Source organism: Tiliqua scincoides, chromosome 4, assembly GCF_035046505.1.
Source record: "Tiliqua scincoides isolate rTilSci1 chromosome 4, rTilSci1.hap2, whole genome shotgun sequence".
Classification (NCBI taxonomy): Eukaryota; Metazoa; Chordata; class Lepidosauria; order Squamata; family Scincidae; genus Tiliqua; species Tiliqua scincoides.
Window position 1 is genome coordinate 97,312,771 of NC_089824.1, and position 17,549 is coordinate 97,330,319.

Sequence of the window (17,549 nt, forward strand, 5' to 3'; positions counted from 1 at the left end):
AGATAAACCACTGGATACAACCATTTAAAAATAAATTCACAGTGCACACATGACCCGACCTCTTCTCTTGCTGCCACCACTTTCCTCTCATTTTTCTAGTCAGGTGGGGGTGTTTCTTCAAACAGGTACTTCCCATGGTCTCAATTTCAATTTAAATCTTAATCGGTGTATGTAACCAGCAGGCAGCCCAATCCAATTAGGCAGCCATAAGGCATGTTGTAGCAGTTTGGAGGACTGTGGCACTGGCAGAAAGACCTGCACCAGCCTGCTGACACCAGTTGTAGGCTTGTGCCTGCCAGAGCAGGTAGGTTCTCTGCAGGCTGGTGAAGGGGCAGGGAAGGGTGGGATGGAGGCAGGGAGGGATGTAATGGGGTGAGGAGGAGCAGATCAGGCCCATGAGGGTGCGGGAATAGCAGCAGTGGCAGCTGCAATATCCTATCCTCTTCCCAGGTCTGATTTCCCAACATGGGGCTGCTTGAATCTGTGCCAGCAGTTTGATTAGCCCCAAAGTGGCTGCTAGGACTTACCCCAGGGGGAGGGGACAAATGTCCCCTTCCCTTGGGGAGACCTCCAGCAACCTCTACTCCCATGCTAGATACAGTGGAAGCTATTTTGGTGCCACTGCAATGCAGGGTGGGGATTTCAATTGGATTACGCCATAAGTGGAGTTTTGAGTTTTTCCTGACATTCTGAAAGTCTGTATAAGTAGTTTTAATGAGAAATTGTACCTAAGTGTTATGTGGAGATTGTCAATAAAGTTTTAGGAGTATTGCTCCAATGTCTGTTGTGACTGTATTGGTGTTTTCAAAGGACTTTTACATAGGTTATTTCTCTAATGGAAGTTGTACATATATGGGTAGAATCCTAACCCCTTATGTCAGTGCTTTCCAGCACTGACATAAGGGCAATGCAGCTCTGAGGTAAGGGAACAAACATTCCCTGAATTTGCGGAGGCCTCCTTGAGTGACACCCAACTGCAGGATGGAGCACACGGCCCATTGGTACTGCTATGCCAGTGCTGGAAAGCACTGACATAAGGGGTTAGAATTGCACCCTAAGTGTGTTAAGAGAATCCATTTAGTTACTCCACTGATTTAGATTTTCAAGTATGGTACCAGTAATCATTAAATTGTCAACAGAAGCTTGAGCTCTTTCAGACCAAACTTGGGGTTTGATACTTTCCCCCTTTTCTCCAGCTGTAATATTATCCATTTGTTTGTTTTAGGTGTTATTAAGCAAGGGGGTATGAAATTGTAAACAGCTGAATGATGGGAACTGTGCTTTGACATACAGATTGATGGTAATATCAGGAAACCGTAGAACAAAAAGTTGGAGCTGTAAAAGACTTCCACATGAGTTTAAAAAAAATACAAATGTCTTTTGTCGTGCTTGTAGCAGTATCTAAGTAAGTTGGACTTCTTTGAACAATATCTCTTAGATAATTGTTTCTGCGTATTACTATTAATTCAGCTTGGTTGATTGCAATCCTGATAAGGAAGAGGTCTGAAGAAGAGATACCAGACTTGAAATGTGAGACTAGATGCCTGTCATCTTCTTTGTTGATATGTTGTAAACACATTGTCTATGAACCATTGGTTGTCTTCTAGTACTATATGAATTTAGGTTATGAAAATCATACAACTTATCGTATAGGTCAGTGGCTCCCAAACTCCTACAGGGAAGTTGGGAACCAGGTGTTTGCAGGGGCGGGGAGGGGAGCAGCAATGTTCTTTATGTCATGTTTGCAACACTCAAGGCTGGTGCAACAGCCTTTGTGGCAGCAGATCTCCAGTTAAGGATTGCGCTCTAAGGGCTCAATCCTATCCAACTTTTCAGCACCAGTATAGCTGCAATGCAGCCTCGAGGTAAGGGATCAAATGTTCCCATATCTTGAGGAGGCTTCTGTGACAGCCTCCCCAACACAGGATGAGTGCATGTCCCATTGGCACAGCTGCACTGGCACTGGAAAATTGGATAGGATTGGACCCTAAGATAGTTTTCAAAAGATAAACCAAGTTACAAAAGATAAGTCTATATTAGCCATGACAAGCCAAATAAAGCCTCCATTACTAGACACAGTGTAATTACTTCTGGATACGGGGGGGGGGGGCAAAAAGGTACAGCTACTGTATCATGCTCTTCTTTTGAGCTGCTTAAAGCAACTGTATGAGAAAGACTGCTGGACTAGATGGACTGTTGGTCTGATTTGGCAGGACATCCCCTACAATCTTGATTTGCTATGTAAACTCTAAAAAGGCCAGAGAAAATTGGTTGCAGTAATTGAACTGTGAGCATCTGTAACTTGCTGTGTGCACTCAGGATAATTACAGTCAGAATAGATCAGCTGCAATGTGGGTTTTATGGTACTTAGGGGATTGGTTTAAAACAGTGATAGCTGTGCCTGAGCAATTATTGAACTGAGAGAAGAAAGAGAGTAATTGGAATAGGAAACTCTTTTCAACATGAAAACAGGTAATGTGAATTACACCTTGATGACATACCACAATGCCAAAAGTGGGGGACCCTTAGCAATTAAAATTTGGTGTGTCTCCAAAAATATGCTACAGTTATAGCAATTGTTCATGTCCTTAACATTTATTCCATTCCACTGTCTGACTAATATATTTTATGTAGCTGGTGGACTGAAGCCAGAATATACATTTATATGCAATAAGTAACACATGATGAAATATCTGATAAAATGTTAAACAGAAAGGGAAGGTAATGCAATTCTAGAAATACAGGAGCTCAAAGACCTTTTCCAAGTAATATGTTCATTCAGGTCAAAATGACTATGGGGATTGAATCAGATTTATTAAAACGTATTGGCTGTTTTCTAGAACCCACAGTTTTTACCCTTGGTTGACAATCTGATCCACTACTGAATAAAAATGGAGCCCTACCGCAAAAGAGATTCCTCTCTTCTGAGAATGCCATCCAGCCAAAACCATCTTAAATCCTTTCCTTCTCTCCAATGCATCTTAACAAAATAGTCCAATCCATTTTAACTTCCCCCTTTGCCTGATTAGCAAAAAAGGAAACCATGTGGTTTTTTAAAAATTTATTATATATACACATCAGTCTTCCTTTTAAAAACCACAGAATGGCTTACAGGGAGCTCTCAGTGATTTTGCATTCAAGCATTGGTCAGGTTCATGCTAACTTCAAAAATGCTATTGCATTGGGTGCCCCAAGACTATTCGCTAGGCCCTCATGTGAATTTCTCTGAGTACCGGAGGTGGGTAAGGAAGACATAGGGCAGGCTGCCACAGCATAAGGCTTGTCTGTCTGTGACCCCAATTATCTCTTTGGGAAATTCCATTGCCCACAGTTTTATATTTGTCTACTGCTTTTCAATTTAAAAAGTTCACAGAGCAGTCTTACAGCAAAGGAGTAAGAAAAAGGTTCCTGGTCCCAAAGGGGCTCAGAGTCTTACAAAACAAAATGATTCAAGGGAGATATCAACAGCCACTGGGAGGGATGCTCTCCTGGGACGAATAAGAAAGGTTGCCCTCCACCTGCTGAATATAAGACACCCACCACACTAGCAGGACCCTCTTTGCTCAGTCAGCGATGCCCATTCCCATATCTGCAAAGCTTTAGAATCCACCCTATTGGTAGTAGGGATGGTTAAAGGAGCATGCCTGCTATGGAAGGAGATTATAATAATATTTTCACTGCTTTGACTCTCTTGACAACTTTTTTCTGCACTCTTTGTCTTATTCGAAATAAGTCACTTCTCAAGTGACAATAAAGACAGGTCCCAGCCATGAGCAGTGACAGAAGTCAGCACTATCAGGCACGTGGCAGGGTCCAGATATCATCAAGGCATGGGGGGAAAACAAGTGGTTTGAAAGAGGTATCATTTCTCATGTGTGTCTCCTCATCCCATTTTTACTTCTGGTAAAAATAGGAGCTCACAAATAAGGTTCCCATGGTGACCAACAGTTTCAAAACATACAGTCCTCCCCACATGCTCATAAATTTTTTTAAAAGGAAGGGAACAAGACGAAAGAGGAAGTATGGAAGAGGAGAGAGTGATGAGCAAGTACTGCCTGAGCAACTGACAACAGTGGAGGGAGGAAGCAATGCCTTCTGTCCTGTATACCTTTCTCCTTCATTCAAGGGGAAGGGCAAGCTTAACAGAAAGCAAAGTGACTGCATGTACTTAAAAGCATCATTAGTATATTCCCACTGGTGAGCAGAAATGATTGTTGGCTACTAAGCCCAGACAGAATTTGTGGATCCCCGAGTTAAAAAAACAACAACATTTTGCAAGTTTTTGAAAGGTTTCCAAAACCTGTGAGATAAGAGCAGCAAATTCGGGGAGGGGGAGTGTTTGTGCACCATAAGAAGGAAAGCCTCTGTCAAATGATTTTCCCCTCTCATAAGGATTACATAAGAGAATTACTAATAGTTCCATCTTATGCTGCCATCTCACTTTGTGCATTATGTTTTGGAAGAGCAGAGGAAGCGCCTGTCTGTCTCACACTTGCACATCCTTCCTGAGAACTTTCATTCATTCTCAGCATGCTCTGTGCTCTTGGGAAGGTCTCAGCAGTATGACAGATATGCTGCCTTCAGTTTTTCGAGGCACCTGGTGGGAAAGGGAGGGATCTTCATGCACCTCCAGAATTCCTAGTGATTTGTAGATGCCTCTAGGGGAGCACAGGGATAAAGGATCATGGGAATGCTGGGGAGCATACACAACTGTTCATTCATGTTTCTCTACCTTTCGCTTCCCCTTGCCTATGACAGGGCAACTTATGGATGTTCTGCCCAAGAGTTCTCACAAATATATGGCTCTATGGAAGCCAGCCCTAGTTGCTTGACTACATTTTTTCTGTAACTTTTCAAAGACAGTCACATATCGAAAAACACGTGACAAAATCTGTCCCCAGGAGCTGCAATCTGATGAGGCTGCTCAACACATGTTTTCCATGTTCTGTCAGACACATGGATGTGCATTACACATTACTAAAAAGACATGCAATGGAAACATGGGGATCCACCTTTTGCTGCAACAGGTGATGAATTCCTTCAGTTGGGAAACTTCAGGAAATGAAATGGTTTTCTTTTTTTACTTATAAAATTCTGATACCTCAGGCATTCTGATACCTTTGCATAGTTTTTAAATACAGTATCAAATACACATGCTGCCTTTGATGAAGCTGTACTCAGTATGCAATGTGATGTACTCTGGGAAAAAAGTCAATAATCTAATCTATATTGGAGCCTGGCAGTAATTACGAGTCACAGGAACATGTAAACAAAATCAAAGAAAACAGAATCTGCAAATAGCAACAAACATTGCCAGTGAACTTTAGATTCGAAGTGTATATGATAAAACTATTTTTTTTTAACTAAGGAGTAATTCTATTGGACTTATGTGACTTACTTAAGAGTATACCAATTTAAGATTGGGCTGCACAAATTTTTAAGAGCATATCTGCATCACAGATTCAGACTAGATTTCATAGTAATCCCCACATCCCAGAGAATCTTAATGATAATAGTTTTGTGGGAGAAAAGAGAGCCTGGGACCTTTAATAGCTTTCTCAGCACCTGTGGCACCAATGCATGTGGGATTATTTGGGAGAAACCAATCCTTTCCAACTTCCCAGCACTGATGCAGCCATGACAGTGGGGCGTGCGCTCCATCCTGCAGTGGGGGTGCAGTCATGGAGGCCTCCTCAAGGTAAAGGCACATTTGTTCCATTGCAGCTGCATTGCAGCAGAATCTGTGCTGGAAAATTGGATAGGATTGGGCCCTATGACTGCTAAACTAAAATAAAACTATATAAATTCATAATATAGATAGGTCTCCAAGGAATTGCTGGTAGGTGATACATAGCAGTGGTTTTTCCTTATTATTTCTGGTTGGCAGGAGAGGATCATAGCTGCACTGACTGATTGTTGGTTGAGAGGGATGTTGGTGATAATGGCAATACATATATTGATATATTAAGTTAATTTTTTGACACCTCTACAATGAAGCAGTTTGACCACTATTTGTCAATGCCTTTATATTGTTTCCCCATTCATCATACTTGCCTAGTAACATCTTTACAGATTAGGCCTATATACCATTCGTGATCCACCAAGTCAGGCAGAGCCCACCAGCTATGTAAGCTTGTTGAAAGCTCCTGGTCTTGCTGTCTCCTTAGGAATGGCAAAATAAGAGGTTTATTAAGATCTTGGCAGACTCCAATAGATCATTTGTGGGCTGCATTTGGCTTCATAGGCCACAACTTCTGCAAGGCTTGTTATAGATCAATCACTCACAGTATGAGCTGGAAGCCTCTCCAGAGTCAATATGGTTGCATTCATTCAAAATCTCCATACATGCAAAAAATAAACATTCAGGTAAAAGAAATTCAAACTTGCATATTGGGAGTATCTAGAAACAAGGCACCGAGGAAGTGCCTATATGCTGGGTTGGTGGGGGGAAAGGAAGCAAACACAGAGGAAATGTGGGTGCTTGTATGAGAAAGCTATTTGTATTACCAATCCTTTACAATTGGGAGCCTGATGGCCAAACTAGACTTTAGGGCAGGGGTGCTCACACTTTTTTTGGCTTGAGAGCTACTTTGAAACCCAGCAAGGCCCGGAGATCTACCAGAGTTTTTTTACAATGTTTGCACCATCATAACATATAACATTTATGTGTACAATGTATGTTGGTGTACCTTGCATAACCGCATGAGCCAATATTGCACAACACAATTAACTATAAACATTTTTTGTAATTACTTGAGTTTACTTTGATGACTTGCACTGAAGTGAATCAGCCAAGGATGCATAGTCCGGACAGTAGCTGCTGACAGCCAGCCTCAAGCACACTTCCAAATGTTCATCAGTCATGGTGGAACGGTACTTGGACTTAATGATCTTCATGTAGGAAAAGGCTGACTCACATAAATAAGTGGAGCCCTTCCTGCCTCAGGTGCTCTTATATCCCTGAGGGCCCTATTGCCTTCAAGTGGCTGCAGCTGTGCAGCACACTCTGCTGGATGCCCAGGCCTTACCCTTAAAGGGGCCACTGCTGACACCACATCTACCTCCTCACCAGATCTTCCTCGATTCCAATACAAGTGGGGGGGGGAGCAGATCTCTATACAGACCAGTGCAAAAACAGGGGAAAGGTGTGGGGGAGGGAAGATCTCTATATAGACATCACAGCAAGACCAGTGCAAAACCCCTTGCACACAGAACCAACAGATGGAAGTTGGGGGGGGGGGGCAGATCTCCATACATACCAGTGCAAAAACAGGGGAAAGGTAAGTCAGCCCCAGTAGAGTCAACGGGGCTCACTCCCAGGGATGCGTGGATGGGAGAGAAGCCTGCCAGCAGCTCCTCTCCAGGTCTACTCACCAGTCAGCCCCAGTAGAGTCAACGGGGCTCACTCCCAGGGATGCATGGACGGGAGAGAAGCCTGTGATCGACTCATTGTGCCTCGCAATCGACTGGTGGATCGCGATCGATGTATTGAGCACCCCTGCTTTAGGGGCAATTGTATGCTAAACACTTGCCTTTTGCCTATAAGGTGGGATGGGATTCATTTTATATAAACAAAAGAACCATGTAGGGGAAGGAATCAGAGTGGTTCCTTCTCTCTTTCTTATCTCACTGATTTTAAGCAGTTATTGCCCAGCCTGGCTCTGAGAAGCAAGCTGGGCTGAGAGAAAACTGCTTAACTAAGGCCCAAATCCTAACCAACTTTCCAGCACTGGCATAGCGGTGCCAATGGGACATGTGCTGCATCCTGCAGTTGAGTGGCACTCACGGAAGCCTCCTAAAAATAAGGGAATGTTTGTTCCCTTACCTTGGAGCTACATTACCCTTATGTTGGTACTGGAAAGTGGGTTAGAATTGTGCCCTAAAGTAGTAAGTCAGGGAAGGGGGTCGGTTTTTGTTTCCCTTTCCTTTGTGCTACTTTTGATATAAAAAGTAGGGTCCCCACAACACCTACTTTATAGATGAACAAGGCAAGCATATATTTAACACAGATTATTTTCTCAAGGTCTAGTTTGAGCTCAGCAGTGGGATGCATGATTGCTAATTCCCCTCACCTATTCCTGCTTGTCATAAATGCAGTTAAGTGCTACACTGACATCAATATTAACAACAGTTTACATGAACCATGGTTCCTTCTTAACCATGGTTCCCTCTTAACCATGATTTAACAAAGTTTCCAATTGTTTAAAAATGATGTAAAAACTTTCTCCTGTTGCTGGTAACTTTCATTTTTCCTAGTCTGCATTAATAAAGCAGAGTGCTAATTTCCTTGTTTAGTAAGATGTCCATTTTTGATTACTCTTGAAACGGGTCTGGGTAGATGGGATTCGTCAGCCTGGGAAGGCAGCTCATCTAAGAGAAGGAAACTCTGACCTCAAACCTCCACTGCCATGTGGCTATATGCAGTTGTGGAAAAGGCTCCAGGAGTCAACCTCGAGGCAAAATCAGGAGCCGGAGTCCCTGAGGCAGTTTGCGGCTGTACACAGTCATGCTCTGGCAACTCCTGCAATGCCACTGGAACCAACCGTATTGGTTTCTGCTTTTCCATTGGACCATTCCAGCGACGTGGAGAGGGGGGATTTGCTGCATGGGTAACAACCTATCCTCCATACCTTCTTTACCCAGGCTTCGCGCACTGTAGAGGACACTCCAATTTCACCATACGGCGTTGGCACAACACGGGAAGCAGCAGTTTACCGGTTATAAGTCTTCGCTCGATTGGCGTAAAGCATGACGCCAGGGGCTGCTTCCGACGGTGGGAGAGATCATTGCATCTCATTGGGCAGCTATCGCCTGCCTTAAGCTGGGCAGTCCCCAGCCAGTAAGGTGTTGCCTCGCCACGGTCCATTAACCTCACGAGGTGCGTGGGGTTTAGGATGAAAACCGACAAGCGAATCGACAACTCTGCACCATGCTCGCTGTTCCAGAACCACCATTCAGAGCGCGTTACCATAGTCTTTCGAGACTGAAGGTTGCCAACTAACTTAATGGCAGCAATGATGAAATGCTTAACTGTTGTTAATGCTAAAGTTAAGGGGAAGGGTGAAGAGGATTTGTATGACTTGCTCCTGATCTCTTAATCATGGTTAAAAGATTGGAAGTATTGTATCTGCAGTAGCACAGTCTGTGGAGGGGAAGAGAGAGAAAGGAAGGAATTGGGATAAATACATTCTGGGCTACAGTAAAAAGCAACATAAAAATGTGTGAAGTAGAAGAGCACAGACAGCTGCTGAAAATAGATGTTAAAGAGGAGAGATTTGTTTTAAACTTTGTACAGTGCAGCTGTATGTGAAAGAAAGCTGTATGTATATGAGAAAGAAAGAAAGAAAGAAAGAAAGAAAGAAAGAAAGAAAGAAAGAAAGAAAGAAAGAAAGAAAGAAAGAAAGAAAGAAAGATGTGATCCAGAATGTCCTTAACTCATGAAGAGCTGCATTTGTATATGAATACAATTTGGTTATCAGCAAGCGTTATTAGAGCTCAGTCCAGTGGAGGCATAACCCAGAATGCTACCTGTTGCTGCCATGGGTTGGCTGTCTCTGCACAATTACAAAAAAAAGCCACTCGCCACAATACTTGGGTGGTTTCTTCAACTGTAGAACTTCTGATTTGATTTAAAGGGAGTGCATGAATGGAGCGCCTTCATTTTTGTGGTCCTCCCTATACTGAACACTATCTCCCGATCTTGTCTGACCTCGGAAGCTAAGCAGGGTCAGGCCTGGTTAGTACTTGGATGGGAGACCGCCCAGGAATACCGGGTACTGTAGGCTTGTACCATAGTCTTTCGAGACTGAAGGTTGCCAAACCATGAAAATCAAATTGAAAGTTCTGTGCTTCCATATTTGAAGAAACTGTGCCTGGATCAAGGTAGAGAGGTGGGTGATCCACATTCTGTTCAATTTTAGCCTGCAGAAAACCTGTCAGTGAGGGATGGATCTGTGGCAAGCTGAAGGGAGGTGGCAACAGTGGCAGACTTGGAATGAAAGGCACCATTGCCCTAATCCATTGCTCTCTCTCTCTCTCTCTCTCTGTCTCACGTGCACACACACACACACCCGCAATCTGCTGCTGATGCAACTTGCATCACCTCGCTTAATGGATGGGCCACCCTGGCTCAGTCTGCAAAAGATCCAGATCTAATCTAATTTCTGTATGGATCAAAGTGATTTATTTGGTCTATGTATTTGTGGAAATATTGTTTATGTCCACATAAATCAGAAAATGTGGTATGGAAATTGATGGTTTGCAAATGCATAGCCTTGACAGAGTAATAATAAAAAAGATTATGCAGTGTGACACTGTGCAATTTACTCAAACGTAAACTCCACTGTGTTCAATAGGGACTAAATACAGTATATGCACACTTATATGCATGCAATCCTAAAACACACTTGCTTGGAAGTAAGTCTCATTGGACTCAGTGGAAAGAGGACTGGTGTGTACCAATTTGATTCACAAAAGAATGACCATCAGTCTTTCAAACATTTACTCTGAGATAATCCAGTTGAATTTTATGGGACTATTCTGGAGTAAATGATTTGTGGCCTGCAGGCAAAGTAGGTGGATTCTATTTTATAACCTTATGATAAAACATTAGCAAACTAAACATTCATAGAGCTGTTTTTCATACATAATATTTTTGTGAAGCTAGAAAGCTAGAATAACTTTAAGCCACCAGGTAGAAAAAAGACAGTAACATTTGTGTTTCTCACACAATGATCCTTATTTATCCCATATAGTTGCACCCTATGCACAAATGCTTAGGAAATGGAGGTGTCATGGAGTTCTTTATACTATGTCATGATGTCATGGAGTTCTTTATACTATGTTGCAACACTCTCTAAGGGCCCAATCCTAATCTTTGTGCGTTGGCTCATCACCGATGCGTACTGTTGCAAATGTGCTGTAAGGCACGTCTGCGGACCCTAGCACCGTGTTCCGCCGGTGCTAGCCCAGCATTTCCTGCTGGCTGGCGCTGGGCTAGTGGCAGTGGAGTGGCACAGCTCCAGCGCTCAGCAGTTGCACAGACTGCTAAGCAGTGGAAAGGTAGGTGAAGGCATGGAGGGAGGAGGGGAGGAGGTGTTTGGGGGTGGAGGGAGGGCTGGGAGAGGGCGGGGAGGACGCATGCTGGGGGAGGGAGCGGGGTGGGAGGGAGCTGGCCGGGAGCTCTGAATTCTACGCCAACCACTGTGGGGCTACTTGGTCTACATGAGGGAAGAGACTGAAAGTCCCCTTCTCCTGAGGAGGCAGTAGCAATTGTCTGGGGAGCGCAGGATACAGCAGCAGCCATTTTCTGCGCTGCTGCAGCCCTGTGAGCTGGGCAGCTCAGGATTGGGCTGTAAGTCAAAGAAGCAGTCAGTGTCAGAGTGTGTGCTTTGCATGCAGACAGTCCCAGGTTCAATCCCTGGCATCTCCAATAGCGTTGGGTAAAACCTCTACCTGAAATTCTGGAAAGCCACTGTCATTCAACAAAGACAATACAAAGCTAGATGACCCAACAGTGCATATAAGGCAACTTCCTATGTTTCTATAACGTTTATGCAACTAAGGTGCAACTGCAAAGGTCACACTCTTCAGAAAGAAGGCTGAAAATCAGCAGATGTTTGCATTGCTTTAAACTCCCAATGCTGGGAATGCTGCATCACCAGATGCTTTGCATGCAGAAGGTCCCCAATTCAACTCAGGTGGGGCAGGAAAAAAAATTCCTGCTGGAAACCCTGAAGAGTCACTGTCTATAAAACTGAGTTAGAAGGACCAATGGCCTGGCTCAGCATGGTTTCCCATTTTCCCAGAGGCATCACTAGGATTTGCATCGACCGGTATGAGACCTCATTGTGCCATCCCCATGATGGACCTCCTCCCGTATAGAATACATTTCAATTTCATATGGACAGCCTAAATGCAGTGGTGTCACAAGGGTTTGTATAACCCCTATTAACTTTATTTATTCATCCATTTATTTATTTTACTATATGACAGTATAGGTCTCCCGGCAGATCAGTAACCAACAAAAAACCAGTGATCAGCTTGATGACACTCACACAACCAAATAAGAGTTCTAGAATTAGCTCTGATACATGCAAATGAGAGTTGACTCATACTAACACCTTACTGTTTCCCTGCTGTGACATAATGACACCTCATTGGCTCACAGAACAATCTGTCTCATTGGTCAGTTTTGAGAAAGAAATCCAGTTTTTGTTACATAAGGCAGATGTGTTTTCCTTGTCTGATTATTTGGCTATATCATTTGACAGAATACAGATATTTCAACATGGTTTGTTTCAGTGCATTCTGTATTAAATTATCCACTGAATGACATATAACGTGATAGTATTATTCAAAAATACCAAGATTTTCAGAATTTTGGCCAGTAGTAGTCAACTGCTGGAATCTTGGAAAGCATGCTCAGTGCCAGACATGATGACCATGCCATGAAGGATTCCATCTGGAAGGGTACTATGAGTGCTTGTAGAACAATTACTGTCAAAACTCATTTGAAATAAAAATTAGTACTTCCTGCTTATGTAAACCACCTTGAGACTGCAAGAATCTCACAATGTGCTACAAGAGTCAGTGAGAAAGGTGGTATACAAATGCTGTAATTAGTATTATTAATGGTGTCACCTCCCCAGTGCGTCACCCCGTGTGGTTCACACCCCTAGTGATGCCACTGAATGTTCACCCCCTCCCCCCCTAGTATCCACCTATACATAACAGGAAGGCAGCCACCTATGTGCTACTGGTTGGGATAATGAGGGAAGAGAGGCCCATGTATTTGCTTTATTTTTTGGATGAGTAAAGAGAGCACTGCATCCATCTTGTGCAGGGGTGCTCACACTTTTTTGGCTCGAGAGCTACTTTGAAACCCAGCAAGGCCCGGAGATCTACCAGAGTTTTTTTTACAATGTTCGCGCCATCATAACATATAACATTTATGTGTACAATGTATGTTGGTGTACCTTGAGCCCCATTGAGTATAACAGGACTTACTCCTGAGTAGACATGCCTAGGATTAGGCTGTGAGGCTGCAACCCTAACCACACTTACCTGGGAGTAAGCCCCATTGAGTACAATGGGCCTTACTCCCAGCGTTTCCTCCCAGAGGCACTTGAAGGGGGGGGTCGGCACTCCGCGATCTACTCATTTTGCCTCGCGATCTACCGGTAGATCGCGATCCACCTATTGAGCACCCCTGATCTTGTGCTTCTCCTGATAACCATTTGCCAGGGTGCTGAAGTGGCTAGAGCTGAATCAAGGAGACCTAAATTCAAAGCCCAGTTCAGTCACAAGTGTGTTAAAAATGTGGTTGTCTGTCTTGCACTAATTGAAAATCCTCCCTACTTAAAATAATAATAATAACAGGTATTTATATACCGCCTTTCTTGGTCTTTATTCAAGGCGGTTTACATAGGCAGGCTTTATTAAATCCCTATTAAATAGGGATTTTTACAATTTCAAATAAGGTTCTTTCTTTCAAGAACAACTACATTCAAGGTGTTTTATTCCGATCTGGCTTCACATTCTGGCCTCCATCCTCCCACGCTCAGAGCAGATGGAATTGTTCGGCTTCAGCTTGTCAGCTGCTCCAAGGTCGCACGGTGCGGGTGGCCTCGAACTGGCGACCTTGTGGATGTTATCTTCAGGCAGACGGCGGCTCTACCCTCTAGACCAGACCTCCTGCTCCTGGAAAATGAATGCTTCCTACTTAAAATGAATGAATGTTCTATATTCTGACTCTGTCTTTTCCCCATTACTGGTATTTACCAACATGCATCATATTCTATAGTACACAAGAAACTGTTTTACAGGTTCCAAATATAGGATCAAGTACGCTTAACCCATTTTTGCCCAGTCCACAGCTATACACATTTGGTCTCTGCTGCATATTTTCAGCATTGGGCAAAAATGGCTTAAACCTTCTGAAATCAAGATACAGTACTTAACTCCATCTTGGATAGTGGCCAGGGAGCAGGTTCCCATTTTACTGTAGTATCTCCACAGTTTAGGCCTTTCTGTCCCCTCCTGATCCAACAGAAAGTGGCAGGCAAAGCAGGCCTCATCAGAAACTGCTTGCTTGACCACAGCCATTTTTCTTGTGTCAAACCAGGGGGATTAAGTTATATACACTCAGGAGTCCAATCCTGAACATGTTTCCTTGGAAATAACAAGTCGCTTTGAGTTCACTGGAACTTATTTCCTAGTAAGCCTATTTAGAAGCACAGCCATGCAGTGAGCAAAACCCTATTATTGTGTAGTGTGCAAAGTCCCATTCAGTGGGGCTTAGGTTGCAATCCTATGCACACTTTCCTGGTATTAAGCCCCATTGAACTCAATGGGACTTACTTCTAAGTAGATCTGCATAGGATTGTGCCCTCAGGCTGCAATCATATGCACACTTTCCTGGGAGTAAGCCCCACAGAATTCAATGGTAGCCATGCATAGGATTGTCTCCTTAGGTTGTAATCCTATGCACACTTTCTCAGGAGTAAGCCCCATTGAACTAACTAGGATTTACTTCTGAGTTGACATGCCTAGGATCAGGCTGTTACTCCCCAGTATACAAGAGCAGGGGGTTGCAGCCTGACAAACACATCGGGACAACTGAGATGAAACTCCGTGGAAAACCAATGCACCCTGTCTTTTATTCCACTCAGGGAGGACCAGTTTATTTAGTGGAGGGAAACCATCTGGCTTCCTCCCCAAGTGCGTTTTGGACAGCGGTGGAGTTTTCTGAGGAGTGTGGCTCCTGCTTGCAGGGCCGGACTGAGAGCCCAATCCCATACATATCTACTCGGAAGTAGGTTCCATTAAGTCAATGGGGCTTACTCCCAGGAAAGCGTGGATAGTATGGCAGCCTTAGAGCCTAGTCCTAAGCGTCTCTACTCAGAAGTAGGTCCCATTAGGGTCAATGGGGCTCACTCCCAGGAAAGCGTGGAGAGGATTGGGCTGTGAGGCTGTAATCCTATCCATACTGACCTGGGAGTAAGCCCCCTTGACTAGACTGGGGCTTACTTCTGAGTAGACATGCACAGGACTGGGCGCCTCCTCTTTCTTTGGGGAGACCACGGAGACCATCCCGTGCGGTGCTGGACAGGCGGGCGCGCTTCTCGGAGAGCGCGGGCCAGCGGAGGAAGGATGCTCTGCGCCCGGGCGGGCGGAGGGGGCGTGGCGGGCGCGCCGGTCGGCCGGCGTCGGACCCCCACCCGTCCCGGTCCCGGGGGAGGAGGCTGGCGGCAGCGGCATCACGTGGACCCCACTGCCGGCTCGGCTCTGCTCTGCGCTCGCCTCCCCGCCTCCCTCTCCCCCTCCCTTCCTTTGTTGTAGCCAGAGCGGCAGCGGCGGCAGCATCACAAGCGGCGGCGCACAAAGGGGCGCGGGGAGCAGCGCGGTCCCAGCCGGGCGTGCGGGCGCGGAGAAGCGGCTCCGGGGGAAGGAGGCGGCTCGGGATGCGGAGGCTCCGCTCTCCTCCGGGCGGTGCCCGCTGATCCCACCCCAGAAGGGCCTGCAGCAGCCCCTCGCCATGGCGGCCACCGCTCGGCCCCGGGCCTCGCCCGGCTGCAGCGGCGCCGCGCTGGTGGCTCTGGCGGTGGCCCTCTGCGCCGTGGCCCCCGCGCGCACCTCCAACCCCCTGTCCGCCGCCACGGCCGCCGACTGCGCCGGCAAGGGGAAGGCGGGCGGCAACTGCTCAGGTAAGCCGCAGCGCCCGCTGGGCTGGCTGGGCTGGGCGGTGAGCGGACGGCCCGCCGCGCTCTGTCCCGCTGCCACGCCGAGCATCCTTCCTCTCCGTCTCCACGAGCCCCGCGCTGAGCCGCCCTCGCTCTTCCCTCCCACACGGGCTGCAACCCTGGCCACGCTTTCCTGGGAGTAAGCCCCATTGACTCTAATGGGACCTACTTCGGAGTAGACACGCATAGGACTGGGCTCTGGGGCTTCAACCCTGTCCACACTTGCCTGGGAGTAAGCCCCATTGACTCTAACAGGACTGACTTCTGAGTAGACATGCATAGGTTTGGGCTCTGCGCCTACAAACCTGTCCACACTTTCCTGAGAGTAAGCCCCATTGACTCTAATGGGACTGACTTCTAGTGGACATGGATAGGATTGGGCTAAGTGGCTACAATATAGCCACACTTTCCTGGGGGTAAGCCCCATGCACTGTAATGGAACTGACTTCTGAGTAGATGTGCATAGGATTGGGCTCTCAGTCACCCATCTGGGCACTTCCACATGGACTCCTTTACAAGGCAACCCCCCATCTCCCTTGATCCCCTCCATGCTCACAAGCTCCATCACCTGCCCCATCTTTGCTTGGCTATCAAATGTGATCCTCCCCTTTTAATTACCTTCTCTTTATATACATGCTCCTTTCTCTCTCACATGCAGTCCCATCTGTATGCTTACTCAGAAAGTAAGCCCTAGTCAATAGGACTTGCTCTCAAGAAATGTACATAGGAATACAGCAGTGGTGATCAGGATGCTGCCTCTTCATCTCTACGCATATGATATCTTGCTAGTTTTGTGTATCCTTTTAGGTTTTTCATTGCCTTGTTCTAAGGCAGAGATTTTCAACCTTTCTCATCTTATGGCGCACTTGCAAGGTGCTAAAATTGGCAAGGCAAACTATAAGTTTTTTGACAATTGACAAGGCACACCACACTACTGGGGAGAGGCTCACATCCTCCAGTGGCCCACTAAACTCCAGTGACTCACCTGAGGGCCATTTGTGGCACACCAATGTGCTATGGCACAGTAGTTGCTTTTCTAAGGAATCGGGGCAGGTTATCCTGTAGCTCCTTTTTATCCAAGAAGCTTGTAATGGAGGCAAGAATGAGAAAAAGGGGATTTCCCAACCAGGGAGTTTCAATGATCATGTATGAACAGGGACTTTAAACCAGGTTCTGGAGCTTCATTTGAGGCATTTTGCTTTCAGTGCCAGAGTAGAGCCCTGAGGTGTGTAATATACTGTTAATAATATAGTGCGTTAATGTGCAGTGTACTTTTCAACTCTAATAGTGAAGTGAATGTTTCACTAGTAACCACCTGATTCCTCCCGAGCATGTTGCCTCAGAAGTAAGTCCCACTGAGTTTACTGGGATTCCTCCCAGGTAAATGTGGCTTACCCCAAATGTCTGATTTTGAGTTCAGAGGGTATGACTTTCAACTAGGCTCAAACACTAGCACCTCTTATCTTAGGCACAAATTTAGTACTGCATTCATATAACCACATGTGCATACAGGCACTCTCTTTTTCTTTCTCTTCCTCTCATGCACAGATTTGCCGTCATTATATATTTTTTGCATTTTCTCACTTGTGTACACTAAAATCCCCCACTTTATATACATTAAGGAGCCCTTATGGAGCTCTTACGTTTCCACTATCATGAGCACATGAGACCATGAAGGTAGGAAGGTGTCTGCTGAATCAGGAATGGGAGTGCTGACCTTGTGTGGGCAGTGAGGTGTCTACAGTTCATTTCTCTGGAACCAGTGGTGAGGGGGGAGTGGGTTTCAGTATTTCATTTCATGCTTCT

At 45.4% G+C, this 17,549-nt stretch overlaps 1 protein-coding gene across 1 annotated transcript in view; it reads left to right on the plus strand.

Annotated features, from left to right (window-relative positions):
• Positions 1 to 15,538: 15,538 nt before the first annotated feature.
• TMEFF1 (transmembrane protein with EGF like and two follistatin like domains 1) overlaps positions 15,539 to 17,549 on the plus strand; it is a 96,904-nt gene continuing 94,893 nt past the window's right edge. Inside the window, exon 1 of the mRNA XM_066625126.1 lies at positions 15,539 to 15,707. Coding sequence (XP_066481223.1) covers positions 15,539 to 15,707 — 169 coding nt within the window. The remainder of the gene's footprint in view (positions 15,708 to 17,549) is intronic.